Here is a 24440-nt window from a genome sequence, read left to right as displayed (position 1 = left end):
CCCACTGTTAACACTCCCAAAAAACCTTAGTAGATCCACAAGCTCACAAAATGCAGACCTCAAATTAGGCAGTACAGCGAGCCCATCCATTGTGTCACTAACATGGGTGTAGTAAAAGACCGGTGACTGTGCATACAATAGCTTTATGCATGCTTTAACTCCATGACCACGGAGGTAAAGGGCACATGACAGTGGCCTCCTCCCTAGGGCCTTCCATCCTCTAATGAGCACAGACATCCCATCCCTCCAGTGTTTTATCAACCTAGTCATCCATGATCCAGGTCGGCCAGTCAGGGCAGACAAAGACATCCTCCTCATCATCCCCCCCCCCCCCCCCATCTCCCTTCTAGGACTCCACACCCACCCACCCCCCGAGGGTGATGCTGATGGAGACCAGTGACAGCTGCTCCATGAGGAGGGGGCAATGAGGGGATGAGAGGACAACTCTAATGACACAAATACAAATATAAAACAAATGATTTTGAACAGCTGAAACAAGGAAGATTATGGATAGGCCATTTATGCCTTCCTTTTTCTTCTCATGAGTCATCACTTCATTCAAACCCTGTGGATGGAATATCTCAGATACGGTTTCAAATGACCTCAATTGCTTCCTTCCTTCCTTCCTCTACTGGGAGCCTGCAAGCTTAGCAGGGGAGACAGGGCAGCACAGGAGGAATTTCACTTCATGGATGCTTTTGTCAATGCTGGGTGATTGAGTTGTACAATACTTCCTATAGAGCAGTGAAGTGACATTCACAATGCAAGGACTTTTAAGACCTTTTTAATACCGCAAAAAGAAAGAAAATAAATAAGACCACTACTACATCAAAAGTACTGAACCAATGAAACTATAAAAACTGGTCAAATACTATAACGGGAATATTTGTGCAAACAGCCAGTATACAAGCTCACAGCGCTCAGCCGGTCTACAAGCTCACAACGCTGATGTTTTCACAATCTTTATCTGTGGAACAAATAAAATATAATGCCTCAACTCAAGCTGAAAAGGTTGAGTTTTAGTTTTTGTTGTATAGAGTACAACTAAATTACTATAGGAAATACTGACATGAGACCAATAAAAGATCACTAGGGAGTAGCATACAGATTATGTTCAGCTTCTCTTTTATTGAAAAATAGTTATTTTGGATAATAAGGGAAAAGGGTGTAAATATACATTATTCTTACTCAAATATACGAAATGCTAAGGCATAATATACACAGCATCATACAGGAAAAGGACAACAGGAACTGCACACATACCACAACTTCCCATTCACATGTAACCTCAAATCAACGGACCATGGGGAGGCCTTTCGGTGAATATTTGGCTGCTGAAACATGTTGAGCAGCACAACATACATACATAAAGCCTAAGAACTATTTAGTGTTTCAAACACTTGGGATATAAATATCCTGTCAGTGAAATTCATTGTTCTTTCAACAAGAGGAGACAGGAGCCTTAAAACAATATTTCAATGTAACATGCATGGTGTTTTGTCAACCTGAGAGGCAGTTTAAATGCTATTTCAACAATGATAAATCATAGCAAAGGGGAGAGTGACCAAGATTCTGACGGGCTCCGATAATGCTGAGCTCTATAAATGCATGTCTTTGTAGCTGGGAATTAATTATTATTTGGCACGTCATTCTCTCTTATCAACCAGTGCCTCATCTTTAAAACTCAACCTCAGCATCTCCAAGCATTTGTTTTTTTTAACATCAATCATCAATGCAAATGCATCCCTTTTTTCAAATATATATATATATATATATTTATTTTTTCTCCAAACAGACAAACAAACCTATCAAAGACAGATTTTTTTTAAAGATAAAAAAACGACACACACACACACACACACACACACACACACACACACACACACACACACACACACAAACGAGAACTTATAATTAGTTAAGATCCTTTCCTTTTTCAATTCTTTGCAATTACGTTTTGTGATGCACATTGAGTTGCACTTGTGATATCAAATGTGCAATATAAATAAAGTTTGATTGACTGACTGATTGAACTGGATTCTAAACAAGCCTCTGGACTACTGATGATCAACCACTTGTACACTGTCGAGTGTGTAGACAGTTAAGTTGCATCACTGCAGCTAATAAGATGAGTTCATCTTTTGCAAACAAGGAAGGAAGTGGTTACCAGATGTCTCGGTTTCAACATTATTGCAAAAAAACAGATTTAGCAAATACCTTAATTTATGTTAATTTGGACAAATCATAATTATGGACTGTACAACACATTTCCATACAAGTAAATCCAATGACTACAGCCTGCCACTCCTACAGTTTGGTATACCCTGCTTTATTCATCTCTGGCTTCTTGCAGAAAACCCAACGGTTTATCGTTTTACCGCAGGCCAATGCATCTTCATTACCTTTATGAGCCTGCCAGCTCTAATTTACAGAGCATTAGCCTGAGACGTGCTAAACCCTCACAGTGATGTACACAGAGGCACACATCTTGGCCTGTGCTCCACGGTCCAGCTTTATGGCAGGAAGTGGTATCGGTTGAGTAGTGGCACACACACTTCCACAGAGTTATGTCAAGAGGAAAAATCATGTTATGTGCGTGACAGCGATGTCTGGCACTCTAAGTAAGGCTGGTTTAAAAGAAGACACTCAACTCAGTTTGCTCTGACAAGACATCCGTCACAGTTCTTTTCTAACTTCCCGTTCAGTTCAAGCCTAAAGATGCTGCATCGCAGCAAGAAGAAAAACGAGGGGGGAAAGTGAGTTCAGCCGAGAACTTGGGAGTCAGATCAAGAGAAGGGAGACAGAAGGCATGAGGTGAGCAGTATTTACTACATGTTAAAGTTAAGAAATATGTCTCTTCCTTACAAAAAAAAAAGGTTTCCCCCCACCCACCCTCATCACTTGTGGAAATGTTTCCATTTCATAAATGACAGCTTTTCCCTGTTGGTTCAGTCAAGGTATTCAAAGGGACAGACCGTCCGACAAACAAGAACGTAGTGTGAAATGTAGAAGCTCAAGTAGCAACAGCAGCTCTCTTTTCCTGCCGGATGAAACGCGCTAATAAACAGTTCCGATCCTCCACGCCACCCTTTCCCCGCGGGACGCGGCAGACTACTGCTGCTCCAACACGTACTATATATCCGACATCAGAGGAGCCGACGGCTCGGCATAAACTCCGTTCTTAACGTCTCTGTCCTGCTTATTCTTCCCCCCCCCCCCCCTCCCCAGGTAGCTTGAGAAATCTCACACGCGAATCTCGTCGTCCTCGTCCTCCATGAAGGAGGAGAAGTTGCTGTCTTCCTCGGGAGGGGCGCTGAAGGTGGCACTGTCCGTGTCTCCTGCTCCGGTCTGGCTGCTCGGCTTCTCCTCCAGAGCAGCAGACCCGGAGCTGGACACGGAGCAGCTGTCCAGATGCAGCTGCAGGTGCTTCGGCCGGGTCTCCGGGGTGTATTCTGGGGTGTAGGGGCCTCCATTTTCAGGTTCTACGTCCACAAAGCTGGCAGGACGCACGGAGGCCTCCATTTGCTCACCAGCTTCCTCCTTGTGTTCGTCGCTATCCTCCTCTTCATCGTCTCCTCCACCGACCTCCACGCCATCCGCTTCGTCTCCGTGGGTGCTGGGGAGTGGAGAGGCGTGGCCCTCGCTGCCCTTACCCTCCTCGTAGCCGAGATCATCATCCTCCTTCTCCATCACCCCCAGGATGTCGCCCAGCATGGAGGGCCCCAGGTCGATGTGGAACGACATGACCGACTCTGCATGCTTCATGCCACGTCCGTAAAAAGGCACGTTCTCTGGGAGCTCCGTCAGCTCACCGAAGCTCCTCTCGTCCAGCTCCAGGTAATGTGAGGCCGCCGCACCATTCGACGGCCTCGCTTCTGGCTCGGCGTGCAGCTTCAGTGGGCTGGAGGACAGGCTCCTGGTCACCACTCCGTCGCTGCGGTCTTCGTCGTTGAGGAAGGGCAGTGACATGGCGTTCTTGACGTGGGCCAACGGCCCGCCGGGGGGCCCCAGCATCTCCTCCCTCTGCTCGTCCACCCTGGTGACCGACTGGGAGCGCTTGCTACTCCTGAAGGTGCGGGACAGCAGGCCGGGCCGCGGTGAGCGAGGGAAGGACGGGGACTCGCGGGGGGGCTCACCGGAGCGCGTGCTGAGGAAGGAGGTGTCGCCGAAGGCGTCTCCGCTGCGGCCCACGTGCATGGTGTGGCGGAAGTCGCCCAATGGAGCGCTGATCATCTCGCGGGTGAGGTCCATGCGCGAGCGGCGTTTGGTCTGTGAGACCAGCTGTTTTAGAATGGGCATGGCTGCTGATGCGTTGTCACTTTACTCACGGAAAGAATCCGAGATCCAGCCGGACAACAAAAGAAGTGACTCCGAGTCCGACCCTTCTGTATCCTTGTTCCAGTGCCCGGAGACAACGTCCCTGATGTTCACTTCCAGGCAGCCTGTGTGTCTGCAAAGAGAAGAGAAACTGATATCAGATGACGAGGCAATTATACTGAAGCAGTTCACAGTGTATCCAATTTATGTGTGCTTGCTGATTCACCCTGTGACTGAAAAGATGAAGACTGGGCACGGTGCATGAGTCAGAAAAATGAACATGCACAAACAAACAACAAACCGTCTATCTGTGCGCGACCCATTTACTTTGAAGTACAACAGTCAAAACACACCACAGAGGAAATGGAGCAGTCTGCCTGCCGCGTCCCCGGGCAAAAGGAGACCTTGCACAACATCACAGTGTCAAACACACAACTAAGAAACTTAAATCAATAACTACTGAGATAAAACGTGGCTGAGGGACATGGAGTCCTTGAGTTTTAGCCAGCTCATCCCTCTGCTGTCCAACTTCCATACTGCAATGCTTCAACACTTACAGGCGCCCGTTTACTTTCAAAGTCCTACTCAGAATCTTAAAGGTTTTATGACATTCATTTTCATTTATTTTTATTTTAGGTTTTATGACCTCAATTACACCCAAAAAACCTGAACTTTGAACATTCAGTGGATTTTCTGTGGTCTGAAGTTTTCTTTGGGGTTTTTTGGGCCTTTTGAGCTACAATGAAAACAGGCAACACAGTGAAACAGTGACATCTGCTGGCAAATCCCATTGACATATATGGGATTTGCAGTAAGTGATGTCACTTACTGCCGGCAAATCAGAGCACCTGTTTGAGCCAGAAAACCCCAGATCACAGAAAATCTACTGAATGTTAAAAGTTCATGTTTTTTGGGTGCAATTGAGATTAGAAAACCTAAAAAAAAACAAGAACAATTCCAAAAGCTTTTTTTTTAAATGTCACAATCCCTTTAACTATTCCACTAATTGCGTGTCGAGCTGAAGCCATCAATTATGCAACACACAGTAATGGCAAATCATGGCATAGCTCCGCCATCTCTGATGTGATGCGACAACAAGCTCAACAGTGCATTAGAGGGGGTGAAAAACACTGTGGTGGAAGAAGTACTCCGTTTTTGTAAAAGTAGCAACACCATAATATATATATAATACTGTTATATACTGTTAAAAGTACCAAAGTATTTGCATCAAAATAAAGTGGTTAATGTATGTTTTGCAATAATAATCTACATTTGTGAAGTAAATAGTAGCTAAAGCTGTCAAAGTGTAGTCAATAGTGGAGAAAAAGTATGACATTTGCCTCTGAGACTAAAAGAAATACTCAAGTACATCCAAATTGTAGCTACTTAAGTACAATTGAACACACACACACACACACACACACACACACACACACACACACACCACCCCCCCCCCCCCCCCACCCCACCCCCCCGCTGGTTTAAACTGCATTATAATTGCCAATTGGAGCCAAAAAACACCAAACCACAGACCAACATGAAACAGCCGAGTGCCGCCAGTGGCTTTCTGGTGCAAATCTCAACTCTTGACTGCACAACATATATAATTCCCCAATATATGCTCCGTTGTACGATGGTTCGCGTGCTGAAAATAGCAGATCTGCAAGCTCACATTGCGTCGCTTCCTCGATACGTTGTGAGCTTGTAGATTGGCTATTTTCTGTTAATTCTTTATAAGCTTATATAAGCTTTAGACATGCCCGTCCAGTACAAAAAAACGTCCATTATGCAACCAGAAAAAGAGAGGCATTAACTGTGTCCAGTGGATATACTATGTATAGGCCTACATCTCTATCCCGGCCGCAGTTGAGGTCACACGTCAATGGAACTGGGACACGGACAGAAGACAGATGAGATGACTAAGAGGAAATGCGCCAGCGCCAGCCTCTCCTCCAGCAAGGGCAGAGTACCAGCTGATGGTGTGTATTTACTGCATCACTAGGACCTGCAGTCCAGACAGCTGACACCTCTATCCAGGGCTGCAACTAGATGCTGCTGCTAGCACAGTGCAATGCACAATGCAGTGGTAGAAGCATTGTGCAACAACACACACTTTAAGTGTTTACTGTACATTCAATTCTGTGTAGTTTTATGAGGTACACGCACATCCCAGTAAAATCAAAAGGGTGCTCAAACAAATAAGTTATAAACATGTAAAAGAGAACATTAAAAAGATAATAAAATCCATTTATAACTCAGACTCGATGTACAAATGTAATCACATTTGTTATATTTGTACAACTCTGAGTTAACCCATTTTGGTGTTGGCATCATGTTATGCTTTAGCTATTGAAAAATAGCAGATCTACAAGCTCATATCGCGCCACCGAGTGGCGCGATACGAGCTTGTAGGTCTGCTATTTTTGAAAAATCGAAGAACGACTGACATTTTTAGAATCTGATCTCAGGTCAGAATGGGTTTAATCAGACCAGTGTGTGTCCAGTGGAAACCTCGTATGAATCTGATCTCAGGTCAGAATGGGTTAAATAAGAACAGAGTATTTGACTGCATAGTATCTGTATGTATGGACGGACAGACACACACCTTGAGATAAATGCTTGTCTTGCCCTTTGCTGCACACGCTCACCCCTGTACTAACTCCATTGTTTACGCACGTCGTGTACCACTCCACCCATACTTCACACTGCTCCCAGGCAAGACCTCATAAGATATTTATAAAGGCACTCTTCTGTCACCAACCCTCCCCCCCCCCCCCCCCCCCCCCCCCCCCCCCCCCACACACACACACACACACACACACACACACACACACACACACACACAGTCAGTGCCCTACCTCGTCTTGGTTTCCGTGGCAACAAAGCACCGCTAGCGAGCAGCAGTCACATCGTTTCCTGCCCGGAGGCTGCAGAAGGCATCAGGCTTCAGGCAAGCAGTCATCTCATCACGCCACACGCACACGCACACACACACACACACACTTACTTTCCAGAGCAGCCGGAGAAACGATTTCTCTTTTATCCATTCGCTCACTCATTTTCCCATTATTCATTTGAAAAATGTGTCTAATTGTAGTAGTAGTAGTAGAATTATGTTTGTGTAAAACATGCTAAAACAGAAATAGGTGATCTGCAGCCTCACATTCGCGTTGTGAGATTGTAGATCAGCTATTTTCACAATATTTGTCTAAACTAAATGTTATGCCTCAACTACAGGTGCCTGTCAGGGAGGGTGGTCCCCGGTTCAAATGTGATTATTTGGTCAATGTTTCAATTGAAACACTGATGTGCGGACACCATTTAGTCTATCTATTACCTTTATGTACTTAACAAAGTTTTTTTCTATCCATTAACACAACCTGTGAAGTGAAGCCTTGAATTTATGGAGATTTTGTCGCATTCCTGAGCCAATGATTTGATGACCGGGTCATCGCTCAGTAGGAGATCTCTGTGAATTCAAGGCTTCGTGGGGTGTGTAATTGGGTGAACTACTCCTTTAGGAGTGTAAAACATGTGGACATGTGCGTGTTAAATTAACACAGAGATTAGAATGTTGCTTTGCTCTGTGTGCAACTAGTGTGAAAACATTTCCACGACCTCCCTCTCCCTAACGGGCCAGGATGTTTGTACCACAGTGACATGTTTATTGTTGTAGCTACAGGATCCGCTGCTAGTTTTTATTGGAAATAACGAGGCAGAAAAAATCAATCACAGCCGTAGACAAAAGGAAAAAAAAAGACAAAAAAGAAAGTTGATTCTGGGTGGCATGAAGCAAATAACGGAAAAAAAGAGAACATTACAAGCAAGAGGGGGAGACTGAGGGTCAAATGTATCCCGTTTCCTTCATTCCAAACACTGAGCGCCAGGAAACAATCATGGTTAAAAACAAGAAAATAATTTAACATTAAAAAATAAAGGCTTCATGGGGCTCAGCTGTTGCACATCCATGTGCAGACATTTGCAACAGACCAGACATGCTTTGTTCTTTTAGTTCAGCAGAGCAGAAACCAGGAACAGGAAACTGCTGCACCGCAGGTCCTTTAAGACTGATTTACTGTAAATAGCACAGGACAGTATCTAGGACTGTCACGGCCATGACATTTTACTAGACGATTCATCGTCGCACAAATAATTCAATTGCGATTGAGGATTTAATTGTGTTCTTGGCATTGAACGTTGGAACGTATAAACAAACATTACATTTCCGTTTGACTTTTAGGCTTTGTAAACAAAAAGTGCACAGAGCAGACATGACTCTAGTTCTCAATAGGCCCAAAACTTAAGGCCTGGCCCTACCTGGGCCCTCATCAAACCCTGTATATTCAATACACTGCCCCCGCTGCCACACTTCGATCTCCATAATTGGAGCTGACCTGTTCTGACATTCCATGTCTTGATCTGACCTCATCACACCCTGCCTGTACACTCAAGATACGCTCCATATATGGCCAGTGAATCAGACCTCGCCCTTTAGGGCTTCTCCCCCCAGGCGTCTTACTGGTTAATAACTTGATTCTTTTAAAACAAATTAAAACTAATAGCCCATCTTGTAAATTGGCTACACACATAACACTTATATTTATAGGGGTGTGTGCTGTATGCGTCTGCAAACACAGCATGCAGTTATATTTATAACTGTGTGTGTGTGTGTGTGTGTGTGTGTGTGTGTGTGTGCTGTATCTGTCTGCATGCAGAAACAGAAAGTGGACAGCGGCCCTGCAAAGGCAGTACTCGTTAGCGTGGGAACCACGGGGTCACCATGGGGGGATGACTTTATAAACAGGCCTCTCACAACAACATCCATGTCAGTCTGCCTGCAACGCAGCACGCTGGACAGACAGACATGTGTGCCGTCTAGGTTCTTTAAAGCCGGGAGAAAGTGGAGAAGCTCTCGCAAGCTAAGTCACAGTTTTAGTACTGAATGATTCATGCAGGGTGTCGGACGACAACTGACCGTCTTTGAAAATAACTTTAGTGCAAACTTGAGTATGTGCACACACACACACTCGCGCACGCACGCACGCACACACACACACACACACACACACACACACACACACACACACACACACACACACACACACACACACACACACACACACACACACACACACACAGTGCTGCCATACCACAGACTTGGAGCCAGTCCACACATCATGGCTAATACTGCTACACCCCTGACATCTGGTTAGGAGAACAACATTCCAGCTTGTTTTCCCAAATGTATTCATGCCCTGGGAACATAATGTTAGTTCTGTTTTTAGATCACATTACGCCATTATCAATATATATAGCCCTAGACTAAATCTGCTTCAAGTGTGCTATATGTTTATGGGCAAACGTTATGTGGAGCAGATACACATACACACCCAAAACCTTGGACGCAAACCCAGAGAAAACACTCCAGGATGGAAGCAGGAAATCTGCATTGGCGTCTTTTACTCCGACCAAGTGGAAAGATATCCCACAATAACCACTAGACCAGGAACTAGTAGACGCCATCACTACTGGAGAGGAATTTTGTAACTCAGAAGGGAATTCCTCAGACGAACGAACGCTGTCCCAAAACAACAGTAGTTTGGACTAGTGGAGGAATGAGAGTTAAAATTAAACTGAATGCATTTTTGCGTTTTTTTCTAAAACCCAACTTCAGAAGACTTTCAGTGTGTGTGTGTGTGTGTGGAATACATGACAAAGACAAACAACCCCAATTTACATCCAAAAAGGAAATAATGACCCTTTTAATTTGCACACCTTTTTCCACTTCCTTGCCATGCTTAATGCTTACACATGGGCACTTAATGATCTCACGCGCACACACCTCAAGGATGATGAATGGACCATTGCCCTAATTGAGCACCGCCATTAGGCTACTTCCTGGTGATCAAGTGCTCTACTGTCTGCTCTTTTATCCCAGAGAGACCACTGGTCCACTGCTGTGGCAGAGTGAGTCTGTCCCATTTGGAGCCACTGACCTAAATGAAGATGACCTGAGGGAGGAAGAAGAGAGACGGGGGAGGGGAGGGCACTTAGTCCCAAATGTTCCCTGCAAAGCTCTAAAAAACAAGATGGCGGCCTCTTTTCTGGCATTTGCCTCCGTCTCTCTGGTCCCTTGAGGTTTTCTATAACCTTGTAAGGTTAGAGGATTTAGGACATATGTTGTGATGACAACATTACAAAAGAAAGGGCTGGGAATCACCTTGTTCTTTGCTGGAAAATCTATTAATAACATGTTACGCTGTTGGTACAAGACTGGCAAAAGAGAGACACGCACACTGTCGCTCAGAGATCACACAGACAAACACACAAGTCACACGTGCACAGTAATTAAGTAGACAAATGGCCTCTGGTAGATAGCTATCTGCCATCCTCCAACTCACTTAGCAGGGCTGAACATCTCATTTAGAGAAGAACAGCCCAAGGACAAGCAGTGGAAATCACATTATCTCTCAATCACACAGACGGGAACAACAGAGCGGAAGCAAACACTGTACGCTCTGAGATAAATATGAATTTAGCATAATAATAACTATAAATATAGCATACTGATACGTCAAACAATACTTGGATTACATGCTTGCTAAAATGGCCAATTTTGAATAAAAAGATTAATCAGATTCTGATCTGATTCTAGGGGCACTCCACAGTTCAGACAGGCTGATATTGCCTGCCATGTTCTGGGTACTGTGGTTCAAGCAAAAGCCAAAAGGGTAAAGTTGATAAGTGAAAATAGAATTAACCCATTTTGGGCGGGAACCCCTTTTGGTGTTTTAAACATTATGTTATAATTTAGCTATTGAAAAATAGCTCATAGCGCGCCACCGAGTGGCGCGCTACGAGCTTGTATATGTCTGCAATTTTTGAAAATATTTATTTCAGAAAGCTAAAATGTTGAGGTCAGGGCTAAATAGAATTAACCATTTAAACTCCTAGGTGACTGGGGTTCCCCTGGGGTTCCCCTGGGGTTCCCCAGGGCTCCCCCCCACCCCCCCAACATCTCTTCAGCTTGTGAACTTGTACCCATTTGTGCCAATTGTTCAGTGCATGTGGTTTATGATATGATGGGAAAATACCTCATTCTGATAAACCAACAGTGTGTGTGTGTGTGTGTGTGTGTGTGTGTGTGTGTGTGTGTGTGTGTGTGTGTACACTGAACTTGTTGGCCTGCCCCCAGTGTTGCCAATCCCACCTCCCAAAACAAGCTAAAAACAAGCCAACTCCTGCGAGAGAAATAAGCTAAATCTCTCGGAAAAACAAGCCAAAACTAGCCCAATAATATCGCCATATAATCCTAATAAAAACATTTATTATACTATTACACACATTTTAGCCAGGGTTTAATAAGTAGAGACACCAGACCGATTCTGTCACTCATTGTGATTCATACTCCCCCAAACCTATGGGTATAATAGTATATATATAAATTGGCTTGTTCAATTTTCAAAACAAGCCACTGAATTTTTAAGACAAGCCCAAAAGAACGCAACCCACAACTCCTCATTCTTTCCCGCAACTCTGAAGTCCAAAGTCGCGGTAAATAAGCAGACTTGGCAAACCTGGAAAAAACCAACTGTGTGTGTCAGTGTGTGTAACTGTAAACTGAACTTGTTGGCCTGCCCCTTCTCACACCTCATCCCGGTGTATGCGAGTGTGTGTGTGTATTCATAGTGTACCCATCCTGCTGTGAATGCCACATTAACAGTGTCGCTGCTGTCTGTGCTCATACATGGCGAGTCAGTGTGAGGTCATCTGCTGCTATGCTAGGTGTGTCACACCTCACCCGCTGGGACAAGGTTCAAGCTTAAATGAAGAGTCTCGTGTGATCAAAGCAAAGTAGGTATTTGGAGCACCTCTGCTTAAAAAAAAAGAAAAGACCTTCCAAGTTATCGCGTGTTTAGATGTATTAACCCACATTACTGCTGACCGTTTCCCAAAGCATACCATGGTTTATTAACCCACATTACTGCTGACCGTTTCCCAAAGCATACCATGGTTTATTAACCCACATTACTGCTGACCGTTTCCCAAAGCATACCATGGTTTCGGTTTGGTTTGATTTACGAGGAAGGCTGTTGAACAAAATTCCATTTATTTCAGTACTGCATGAAAATCAAGTTGCAGAGCCTTGAAACCAAATTAAAAAAAACGAATTATTATCATTGTCCTTGTTATGTTATTATCATTGCATACTAATGCATTTTAAAGTGGATGGATTTGAGAAGTCCAGAGCTGAGAATAGTCAGTCGAGAAAACATTTTAATTTAAAAGAAAAGAATTAAACTCAATCATCCATGCCTTCTTAACCAGATAAGTTCCGTAACTTCCAGACATTGTTGCAATCATCTGTCCGTTGGGAGAGGGAGACAATCAGAAAATATACTTAGCTTATGGGCTTCAACATGAAGTAATAATAGGCAAACATTTGGAGAAAATAGCAGAACTACAATCTTGTATATCGGCTATTTTTTGCAAAGACATTTGTGTAGGGGGGGAAAAGGGAGGACCAAGTATAGACCCCTGGGGGGCCCCAGGCAAGTGAAGTATAGCTTTTAAGAACCATGTGGGGAACATCCGCCAAAAGTAGTAGATCTACTGCACAAGCTCACAACGTGGCGTATCATAACGTACATTATCTCTATAATCATGTGATCTTCAAGATGCAGCGTGGTGAAATCAGCCGCCAACGTCTTCTGACATACATAAATGGGCAAGGCTTCCCTCACCTTGAGTGGCACCGAATGTGGAAGAATTACCAGTCTGGTAACTGACTTTCTGACATAATTATCGTCTGATTAATGCATTTCTGATAGAAAAGGGGGAGGCAGAATAGAGACCAGGATTACTGGATGTTTTTGTGAGGGTACCTTGGACACAGGGAGAACATGCAAACTCCACACAGAAAGGCCCTTTTGCCAACCCCACCTAGGGTATGGGCGCTGATGACGCGGAGGAGAGAATAAGCCCTCGCAGCATCCCTGGCAGGAATAGAACCCAGGACCTTCTAGCTGTGAGGTTAGCCCCCTTATTCATATCACGAATGCAGCACCAGATTGCTGGAAAACTTTTCCAAGGAAGAACTTCCTGACAATTATTTTTCAAATCATCTCATGGTGGTGCTACAACCGCCCACTTCATATTTTGGCCTATAACTCTTGAACCATCAACACTTCAGATGGATTCCTTGGATTATCATGACCCAATTTATAGGCCTTGTTTATGGCGTGCCAGATTACATTTTCTGCTGTAGTGCTTTTTCAAAAAACACATTGTTGCTTACTACTCCCACAAACTCTGGGTACAGTGGGTAGGCAACGCAGCCTGTTATCCGATGACCACACCTTTCTAGTTCCAATATGTTTTGTATTTAATATGTATTATTATAGTATTACTGATTTATTGAGTACAATGGAAACAAGACAGGCTTTTTGTGTTATCCATTTAGCAAGCATAATGTTTAACATACTACCTGTACTGTTAATAACCGTATGAATACACGATTCAATTAAATCAATCAAAACCAAGTACAGCACCAACTCAGGTCAGTAATAGAGCATTAAGTGGTTAATGGTAAAGAGCTCAAACTGAGAGAACAAACTCACAAGATGTCAAGACATTCATTCGGGTTTAGGGTCAGTCCTGACTGAGCGACGCTGGAAAATAAAGTTCAGGTCTACCCAGTAATTATAACTCGAGACATGGGTTAAGTCATTCTACAGTAATTTATCCCCAACTACATTTCCAAATGATTAGTCTCTGTACCACCACCACCACCACCATCATCATAAACAACAACAGCCCAGCACTATAATTGCATACACTTCCATTAGCCTCTGTAGACTATAACAGACTGAACACAGCGACGAGCTTTCAAAAGACACCGACAGCCAATGAGATGAGATCCGTCAGAGAACAGGCCTGAAGCTAGTCAGCTAGATGGGTACAGCTGACCTTTCCATACCAGAGAAGACAACATGACTCTCTCTCATGTTTACTGCCTCCACTGCCCCTGGACACAACAACAACTTCTCTGTGTCTTTCATCTTTCCCATTTTATTGTACAGGGGTGGAAAGATTTAACGCCATCATGTGGTTGTAGCAGTTTGGTCTTACACGACACAATTTCGGATGTACAGAGGTTTCCTCTCATGCACTGGTAAAGAAAGGGGAGGGGATCAGAGAAAGCATGAGAAAGAACTAAATAAAACTAGAAAAGGTGCCCTTCTGGGCACAGGTCTCCACCAGGATAGGAATGTAGGACATTGCAGCTTGCCTTCATCTGGTGGTTGGATAAAAGGGCAACAAAAGTAAACTAGGGAGTTGGCATACAAAGTTATCCACAGATCCGTGCAGTTAGAGGTAAAACACTTTTCGGCCAGTTATAGCGCCACCTTGAGGCTGAGTTGAAATTGTTCATGTGGCATTTCTTCCTCGGCCTAGTGGGAATGTGCGTGCACAATTTCACGGAAATCACGCGATGTGTTCATGATTTGCAGCATTTTGTTTGAAACTGAGCACTCCTGTGAACTTTGGAAGCCAATCTTAACCAATCAGGATGGAGTCTGAGAAATCTGAAAGACCGGTTTCGTTGAATGGCTCTAGAGAGACTGTGTACCAATTTGCGCGATGTTTGGACAAAATCTGTAGGTGTACTGTGCAAAAACTTGTTTTGCACAAAGTGGCCTCCTGGTGGCGCTATAACAGGCCGTTCTGGAAAGTTTGGGGCAGAGGTTCATCGTTGGCATCCAGGGAGTGTGTGTGCAAAATTTTGCATCGACCGGGTTAACGGTGGCCGAGATTAGCTGCTCACGGACACACACACGGACGGACGGACGGACGGACGGACGGAGTGCAAAACATACTCTCCCCCCATGCCTTCGGCCTGGTGGAGACAAAAGGTATGGATAGTGATATTTGTTTGTTAAAATATGTGGTAAATAGCTCTATATTCTGATAGGGTCTCGGGTGTTAGTTCAGTAATAGTAATCTCCTCGTCTCTCCAGCTCTTTGGTAAACACAGAAAACACACTTTCAGATCGGGATACCAATTTCATCCAATCAGGAGAGAGAAAGCACACAGGATAGTGAATTTGGAAGTGATTACACTAAAAATGTTTACTCTTTCCTTATTGGCTGAAAATGTGCAACACACCTGAAAATGTATTTTCAGTTCATCAAGAGCTGAAGACAGGACCCGTTACTGAACAAACACTTGATTGCATTGATTACTATCAGATTATAGTCAGTGCTTTCACCTTTTAACAAAAACATTATTTTGTTTTCACCAAAAAATATCACTTACTTGCTACATAATTGTAAAATCAGGCAGTTAACTGAAGAGAGAAAACATTGTAAAGAAAAAAAAGGGAGGGGAAAACACGGTATTCAGTACATCCAGAATAGCAGCAGATGACCTTTGGGACACCGATCAATGACCTGCACTTCTGTGCTGTTCCAACATACAGGTGATATCGAAGCCAAGCATGCCGTCTACGGGCGCCTTTGTAACGATGCCCTTTCAGAAACAAACATCTCTATTCGGCTTGACACTATGTGACATGAATATAGGGATGCACCGAAATTGAAATTCTTTGCCGAAACCGAATACCGAATATAGGAAACAGTTGGCCGAAAACCGAATACCGAATATCCGAATATGATTAATATTATACATCTTTTTTCCTACCATTGCTGTCATGGCCGTACCTTAAAGCTACCTGATTTATTTAAAATAAATGATTATGGCAAAACTTAACTTAAATAATAATCACTATTATGGGTCCATAAAACATTTATTCAGCTCTTTTGAATGCATTAATTGCATACACTATTCGGTGATATATTTTCTGCCTATTCGGGCCGAAACCGAACATTTTCTGCGGCTGAATATTCGGGGCATCACTACTTAAATTAGTATGTTTATACAGAGTAAGTACAGAATAAATAATCTCTCAATCACCTGGTAATGACTGTGACACAGTCCTGTATCTGAAAGGTCAGAAATGCAGTCCTTGCAACCACAATGTTTCCAGCCAGACAGGTCTAGTCCAGAATGCCACTTAAGCACTATAAATACTTTGTTGTACAACAAATAGCAAAGATTGTTGACCTACAAGCTTGTAGATGTTTGGAAAATTTGAAAGATTTAGAAAGCTTTTGCCTATAATGCCATGTTGAAAGTGGTTATCACTTAACATACCTACACCCACACAGTATCATTGGTATGAAGTGTAACTGAATATCGCTGTTTTAGTATCCTCACTTAACCCATTAACCTGAGTTTGATTCTACAAATGTTATATTATGGTTATGGCAAAACTTAACTTAAATAATAATCACTATTATGGGTCCATAAAACATTTATTCAGCTCTTTGAATGCATTAATTGCATACACTATTAGGTGATATATTTTCTGCCTATTTGGGCCGAAACCGAATAGGCCGAAAATGCATATTTAGCCATTTTCTGCCGAATATTTTCTGCGGCCGAATATTCGGTGCATCACTAGACATGATCCAATAAGAATTCATTCTACAAACGTGCCGTCGACAATATGCCAGTCAGTGTGCGACTCTATACGCCACTCAATGGAAACCCCAACACTCTACGCAAGACGTCAGGGCAGGAGAGGTCACAACTCACAAGGAGTCACTACCGCGGTATATATAGACTAGAGGGGTTTAGTAACACACCAACAGCAAATTAGCACAGTGCAGGTCAAAGCTGAGAATCAGAGCAGCTACTTAGCATTACTCTAGGACATTTACATGTAGAGAGGGTCAGATCAGGTGAAATCCTTTTCAGTGTGTGCAGACATTTCTGCTCTAGCATGCTCTTGCTAGGTCGAGAGGCCACCTCCAGTTCACCAGCTGAGCTAATTGGTCCGAATGTTCAGAGAAAATAATCCAAGCTCTCTCTTCGGCCATGCACGCAGGAACAGAGTGCTACAAGAATGTGCCTATTGCCTAATCGCCCCTCACATTGAGACGCAGGCCACCCAATTTGGCAATTTAGCATATTGCTTGCATGCGCCTGGACGTGCACACGCATGCAGCCCGCCATAAACGTAATTGACCTGGGTGTGCTAGCTATGTAGAAGTGTGTCTGCGCGTTGTGGACAGCATGACCACAGGAAGGGCAGGGGGGGGCGTGAACCACTGAACCCACCCATCTCTCTGGAAATCTATTCCGCCTGCCCTTCCTGGCCATTCACAACATAAACAACTCTCCGTCATACTGTATTACAAATGGGCTAACCAAACAAACAGCTCATATCTCCACCAACAGCACAGTTTTAATAATGCACAGAGACAGCCAGGCCACTGTTTGGACTGGGTTTTCAACATCAGGTACAATTGCTGTGGAATGTGTGGATCATTGCAGGGAGTCGGGGCTAAATTATTGATTGAAAATGTGGTAATCGAACAGGGATGCATCATCAGAAATGTGGCTGTTATCCAATGGCTGGTTCTTTCCATAGTCATCGACCGATATTTATATTCCAACTGAACTTGCAGCTTTGTCTAACAACATCTCCAACACACACACACACACACACACACACACACCTCAGGTGTTCATGCTCTCACCCTGGGCATTCTGTAAGAGAAGGGTCCAGGTGTCTTCTAGGAACTGAACCAACACAGTAATAGATCGACTTTACTTTTTTTTTTAAATGCTCTGGTGGAAACCTGTCACCGCGTTCTTCAGTGGAAAGAATGTGGGAAATTATATACGATCCACAGAAACTTGCTTTAAAGCGCTGGAGTGCCATAATTATAGTCCTGGAAGAGATGAGAAAAAGCAGAGGCAACACACATGCTGAAAGGATGGAGAAGAGGCAGACACTCTGGACAACCACCAAACAGCCCAGGACTTGTTTGTCAAATTATCAAAACGAACTTCATACAGACTTAGAAGAGGATTCCCCTGATTCAGAAATTCCAGAGTGTTAATTTAAGTCTGAAAGTGTAAACTACTTTAATGCATGTCACTCTCAAGAGATTAAAATTAACGGGCTGGATTTGACTGCATAGTCAGTGCAGTAGCAGCTGGAGTCCAATGAACTCACGTTGAAATGTACTTGTAGCCTATCTGACATATCTGTGTCTAATTCATTTAGGCATGCAATTGTCAGGTTAATCCAAAGCAAGTTGCAGTCCAACTGTTGTATTTACAACAGTCGGACTGCAGTTGCAAGTTGCACAACTTGCACAACTGCAACTGCAAAAAGGGACTTGCAGTACTTTTCCAGATTCTAAAAGATCAGACTGTCATTTCTCAGACCATTAACTTTGTGTTGCTAAAATGTCTAAATTAAACAAATCTAATGTTAAGTGTCTTTCTCTGCCCAGAGCCGGGTCAATATCAGCTCCATCTGCATATTTGGAAACTAAGTGACAGGGAAACTGGGAGGGCAATGCTGCTGAATAAACATTTCCTCCAGCTTACAGTATGGTACAAAGCCCAGCATGCTAGGGACAGGGTGCAATGCAGCACGTTGGTTTAGACTCGAAAACAATGCCCGCAAACAAAGGGCCCAGGAACAAACACAGCATTCACACACACCGACATACAAGACACTCTTGGAATTCAATGTTGGGACAACACATTGGGGTTATATAAAGTTTTGCGGTATTGAACTAATGAGCAGCAGCTCAAAGGTTGGCCACTAATACGTAAACTAACCAGCTAAGCTCACAGAGAGAAAGTGCTTTTTCACATGACTAGGAAATTGTTAGGGGAAGCGATTTAAACTACTACCATTTGCAGGCTTTGAGCCGTAAATATGTTTATGATGCACATTCAAGTCATGTCATCTAGCGTTTACTGTCACTGTCCTCAGACACATTCCACGGGGGGGAAATAATAACAGTTTATATCTATATCGGAATTTCCTGGAATGTGAGGGGCTGGAAGGAACACACACTGTGTCCTATGTGAGCATACAAATCATGGACATGTTCAAACATGGATGAATGACCATACACACACAACAACCACAAATAGCACACTAAAGAGGGATGGAAAGACACTGATTATCCCTCAAATAAAAGCCAACTGCACCAAAGAACATTCCCTTTCTAAACCTCAACTGACCTCCAAGTAGGTTGCACAGAATGCACACAGACTAGTAAGGTTTCTAATACAACAAAGGAGGGAGAAAGATGTCTTTCTTTACCTTTAGGCTGACAAGAAGAAATGTCTCTGGCCTCCAATTAGATGGTTTGTAATGTAATCTAAGAGGACCGGTGAACAGAACCTGTGTAGACTGGTTTTAAACTTGTGTCTTTTCTCCCTTCATCTGTGTTTTAGAAAGACTTGTAGCAAAGAAGAGACACTACATAACTAGGCCTTAAATCTTCCTAAATCAATTGTCTGACAGCAGGTCAGCTAAGCATGTATGACAGTTTGACGTCTCGTAAAGTTCTGTGTGCGTAGCAGTCAGATAAGACAGGTCACATTTTAAACACCTGAATACAAAGCCAGGTAATTCACCCTTTCCAAAAAACAGACCACTCACTGATAACAGATAACTGATAACAACATCCTGTTCTGTCACCAACTGCTGATGGGCTCCAATCAGAGCCTACTCAGCCTAGGGACATACATACCCACTATTACCCACTCACCCAGGGTCCATACTCCATAATGCTATGCCTCAGTCAATGAGCTCATCAGATGCCATGGTGACACACCAATGCCCAGCAAAATGAACCTGTGTTGTTGCCAAGCCAACAGGCTCTGGGAACTGGGGGTTAATGAACTGGACAAATGGGACACACGCATGCAGAGGCCAGCTCACAAGCACCAGTGGACACTTGCCAGAGGAGTTGTGTTAAAAATGAGAGTGAATGATGTGTTTTTTTTTAGAGAGACAGTCAGACCAGAGAGACAGAGAGAATTTTAAGTGGCCTCACATCCCATAAACAAACTAAACGTCACAGTTCATAGACCACTTCCGGAGTGGAATGTACCTTACCAAATGACTGAAAGCATTATTGGTAGTATGACACAGCTGGAATGATTAAAATAACCCGTATAAGCATGAAAACACATCAAGTTTAGTTTTTAAAATAAGTCCAGTCATAAATAAACCTCACACACCCAAAGCTCTGCTGCCATTCTGCCGACATCGAAGGCGTGGTGGTGCGACTTTTGCCTAATAGCTTTTTTCTTTTTTGCAAATGAAGGCCAGCATTTTATTTCCATATTATAAATTGAGCATCAATGCAAAAAAATCCCCCCCACGTCCCCTTTTTAATTAAATGCTAGTAGTAGCCACGTAATTATCGAAATGTTTTATTATGCCATTATAATAAAATGGCCCAATCCAGCAGGGTGGGTCAATGCCAGAGAGGAGGAACAATAAGTAGCCAAAGATCATCATCACAAAAGCGTCAGCTGCCGTGCGTGCATCGCATGCTCGTCCAATCACTCTCTCCAACAGACTCGTACCAAAGAAAGGCTGCATTTCAAGAGTATTTGAGGTAGAAGTTGATTGAATTAATGCAACGTGCTTGATTAGCGATTGTGAAAGTAATTCAATGTGAAACCAGCAGTATATATAAACTCACCGTGTATCCCATTCACAGAAGAAAAGCCGGGGGGGGCGGGGGCGCACGAGTAGCAGTGGTTTCCCCCAGCCAGGTTCACAACAATGAGGATGCGTTTATCGTTTATAAGCCCCGGAGGCACACGGATCATGTATATAAGTTCCAATCACAAAGGTGCCTCAGTTCCGCTCGCAAATATAAAAAGATGCAGACAATATTCAATTTCTTGGCTCTTTTCTTTCACACAAAAAGGCTATACAGTCGCTGTGTGTCTGCCCGCATCCTCTGTGTAAGCGATGCTGCGTGCTGCTGTTCGTTCACAGTAAAGTCAGTTCAGTGCCTCGCCACTTCAATCGCGCCTTTGAACACGCCCCCTCCACGGCCTCTTAAAGGGTAAGACCACTTTTTTTGAGGTTTGGGTTGTGTAGTTACTTTGCCATGATGCAACTCCAAATGTGGACAAGAAATAAAAAATAACTGCTCCAGTGATTAGAAATTGATAATTCAAAATATGCTCCTCATTGACTTACATTGTATCTAAAACAGCTATCAAAGTCACTCTTTTAGTATGTAAACAAACACAAACAAAGTTGATTCAGACAATATAGAGCATCACCAAAACTCATGCTGTTTTATTTTTTCATAAAAATGTTTTCTTCCTGTTGATTTTACTATTTGAAGATCTGGATCCAGATCCACGGATCCAGTCCGGGTTTTCTTCCCAATAAAATGGACAAATCAACAGGAAGAAAACATTTTTATGAAAAAATAAAACAGCATGAGTTTTGGTGATGCTCTATATTGTCTGAATCAACATTGTTTGTGTTTGTTTACGTACTAAAAGAGTGACTTTGAGAGCTGTTTTAGCTACAATGTAAGTCAATGAGGAGCAAATTTTGAATTATCAATTTCTAATCACTGGAGCAGTTATTTTTTATTTCTTGTCCACATTTGGAGTTGCATCATGGCAAAGTAACTACACAACCCAAACCTTAAAAAAAGTGGTCTTACCCTTTAAAGGCACATAGATAAAGGCTAGGCTCGGTGTGGGGGTCCCAATTACAATCAGCTTTAAAGTCAGTTAAAAAGCTGTAAAAAAAAAGTTCTGTGTAGAATTTAATAACGGTAAAATGTTACTTTCAGACATGTCATTTTATACAATGAAGCTCATCAACACTGCACGAAAATATGTTTTGTAGCCTTAAGATTCCAACATTTCTTATGTATCTAGTTATACTAGGCAGTGGTGGAGAGTAGCCTACGTACATTTACTCAAGTTGGCCTACTGTACTTAAGTACAATCCAATTTTCAATACTTACTATTTCAATACTTCCTAATTCTACAGTTCTACTACTGCAATATTGTACTTTTACTTTTAATTATTTTACCTACTAGGTATTTTGATTACAAAACATTAACAACTTCAGCACTTTATAAGCCTATAGTATAAGCCTACTATCTTTTTGGTACTTAAGTATTTTGATGCCAATACCTTTGTTACTCTTGAATTCTGGACTTTTAGGCCCCTACTTGTAATCCTTGAGTATTTCTACCTTAAGTAAAACATGTGAGTACTTCTTCCAACAGCTTATATTCAACCATCATGTTTGAACTTGCAGCCTATATCCTAAATAGTTATGTTTGGACAAAATAAAACATAATCTTCTATGCATCATCAAGTTGGAAATGGCCTCAAAGGCATTTCTTCACCTGAAAGTGGTGTGGCCTCGTTGATGTCAGGAGAATGGAATGTGTGAATGGTTGACCATTATCAAAGGGCAAAGTAACATGGCCAGAATACACCTAATCTTTTGTTTTTCAATCTGTGTAGAATTGTGAGGTGTAAAAGTTGTTCTGTGGCGAGTGTGGCCTCTCACAGTAGGATGAAGTGAATTGCATCTGCAAGCATTGGGCTAATTTAATAACAATATCTGGAATTTATATAGCGCTTTTCTGAGTAATGAAAGAAAATCATCAAGCATGGTACTTACCATATATTGTACAGAATAAATAACATGTAGGCCTATGTCCCACAAGGAGTTTAGTAAATGACAACAATTGCTGCAACAATCTGTCTCCTTTCTTCCAAGCCGCATGCAATAAATGCACTCTCAGTCCTGCTCTCCTTATGCAATTCGAAACTCAAAGGACTGTAGCCTATATTCTGGACTATATATTACATATTCCAGAGTCAATTCTATGCCTTTGGCGGTGTTCCCAGCAGTCTTTCCAGCTGGCGAGAGCTATGTGTTTGTGAGTGGGTTTTTAATGAGAATCTCAACTTCACTGCCATTTTGTTTAGACAATAAATGGCAAACTTGTTCCACACTGCATTATCTGTCTGCTGATTAAACTACTTGCATCAGTCTCCCTTCCAACAGCATGACAATTAGAACTCTCTCCTTCTCTCTCCATCCCACTTTCCGTCACCTTGAGATCAGTGTTTTCCGGCCTGGAATAAGGAGATTATCCAGGATTATTATCCTGCCCTCCTCCACATTTTTTAGTCTTTGCTCAGGATCGATCTGACTTCTTCCCTATAAAAGAGAGATATACAGTCAAATCCTCTGTGTTGAGCGTTCTTACATATGTGTCCAAAATAACCAAATGGATCTGTAAGGGTTCATTTGGTTACACTTATACTCTCTCAGAGTTGTGCTTATATGCATACCAATTCAAACTCTAGTTAAGAAACAGGGCATTTCTGCACTCAAGAAGATCAAGAATAAGCTATTCTAAGAGTTATTTGCCATTGTTTACTTTTATATGGAATAAGGAGCACTTCTCTTTTGAATGTCACTCACTTTTAGGTCCTTAAATAACTGGTTCAGTAGCACTAGAAGCTGCTTCTAGGGAACTAAATTGTGATTCCACACACACACACACACACACACACACACGCACGCACGCATGCACTCATCTCACACACACACACACACACACACACACACACACACACACACACACACACACACACACACACACACACACACACACACACACACACACATGTACAGTATGTTACATGATGCTTAATGTAAATCGCTCTGGATTAAGAGCGTCTGCTAAATGCTTTAAATTGTAAATTGTAGAAACAGAGAGAGAGATAGTGTTGCACTATTGCCTGCTAATTACAATGTGGAGCGTGCAGAGAGAGAAAGAGTGTTGTCCGCAAATTCCTCCACACTAACTCTGTCATTTCTCGACCGTTTCGGATGCAGGGCGGCTCACCGGAACCGAGCCGGCCCGGTACCCTGGATATCTAGAAGTTCCGGAGATCCTCCGGGGACACCCAAACGGAGTTGCATCACTCAGTTCACAGTGGGTGTGATTTTTGTCAATATAAATGTCAATATAAATATAGATAGTATCAATCAATCAATCAAAATAGTATCTTCACATATCGGTAATATCTGTTTCTCACTGTAGCACATAGTACCACTTAAATCTTTAAGTTCTGTGTCCTAGAGACGGGCTGTGGATACTCCAAAATGTAATAATCAGCAGGGATGCTCCTTTAATATTCCAAAGTGTTGTGATGTCGAAG

At 42.9% G+C, this 24440-nt stretch overlaps 1 protein-coding gene across 1 annotated transcript; it reads right to left on the bottom strand.

Annotated features, from left to right (window-relative positions):
* Window positions 1-1121: 1121 nt before the first annotated feature.
* On the bottom strand, window positions 1122-21197 carry cdc42ep4a (CDC42 effector protein (Rho GTPase binding) 4a). The gene is made up of 2 exons (XM_083779896.1): window positions 20914-21197; window positions 1122-4450 (listed from the first exon to the last, which is right to left on the bottom strand). The coding sequence occupies exon 2, from the start codon at window positions 4297-4299 to the stop codon at window positions 3244-3246; it is 1056 nt and encodes a 351-aa protein (XP_083636022.1). The 5' UTR covers window positions 4300-4450; window positions 20914-21197; the 3' UTR covers window positions 1122-3243.
* Between the last annotated feature and the right edge of the window lie 3243 nt (window positions 21198-24440).

This window comes from Protomyctophum parallelum, assembly GCF_964188405.1.
Source record: "Protomyctophum parallelum genome assembly, chromosome: 13".
NCBI classification, from domain to species: Eukaryota; Metazoa; Chordata; class Actinopteri; order Myctophiformes; family Myctophidae; genus Protomyctophum; species Protomyctophum parallelum.
This window is presented reverse-complemented; position numbering and strand designations above follow the sequence as displayed.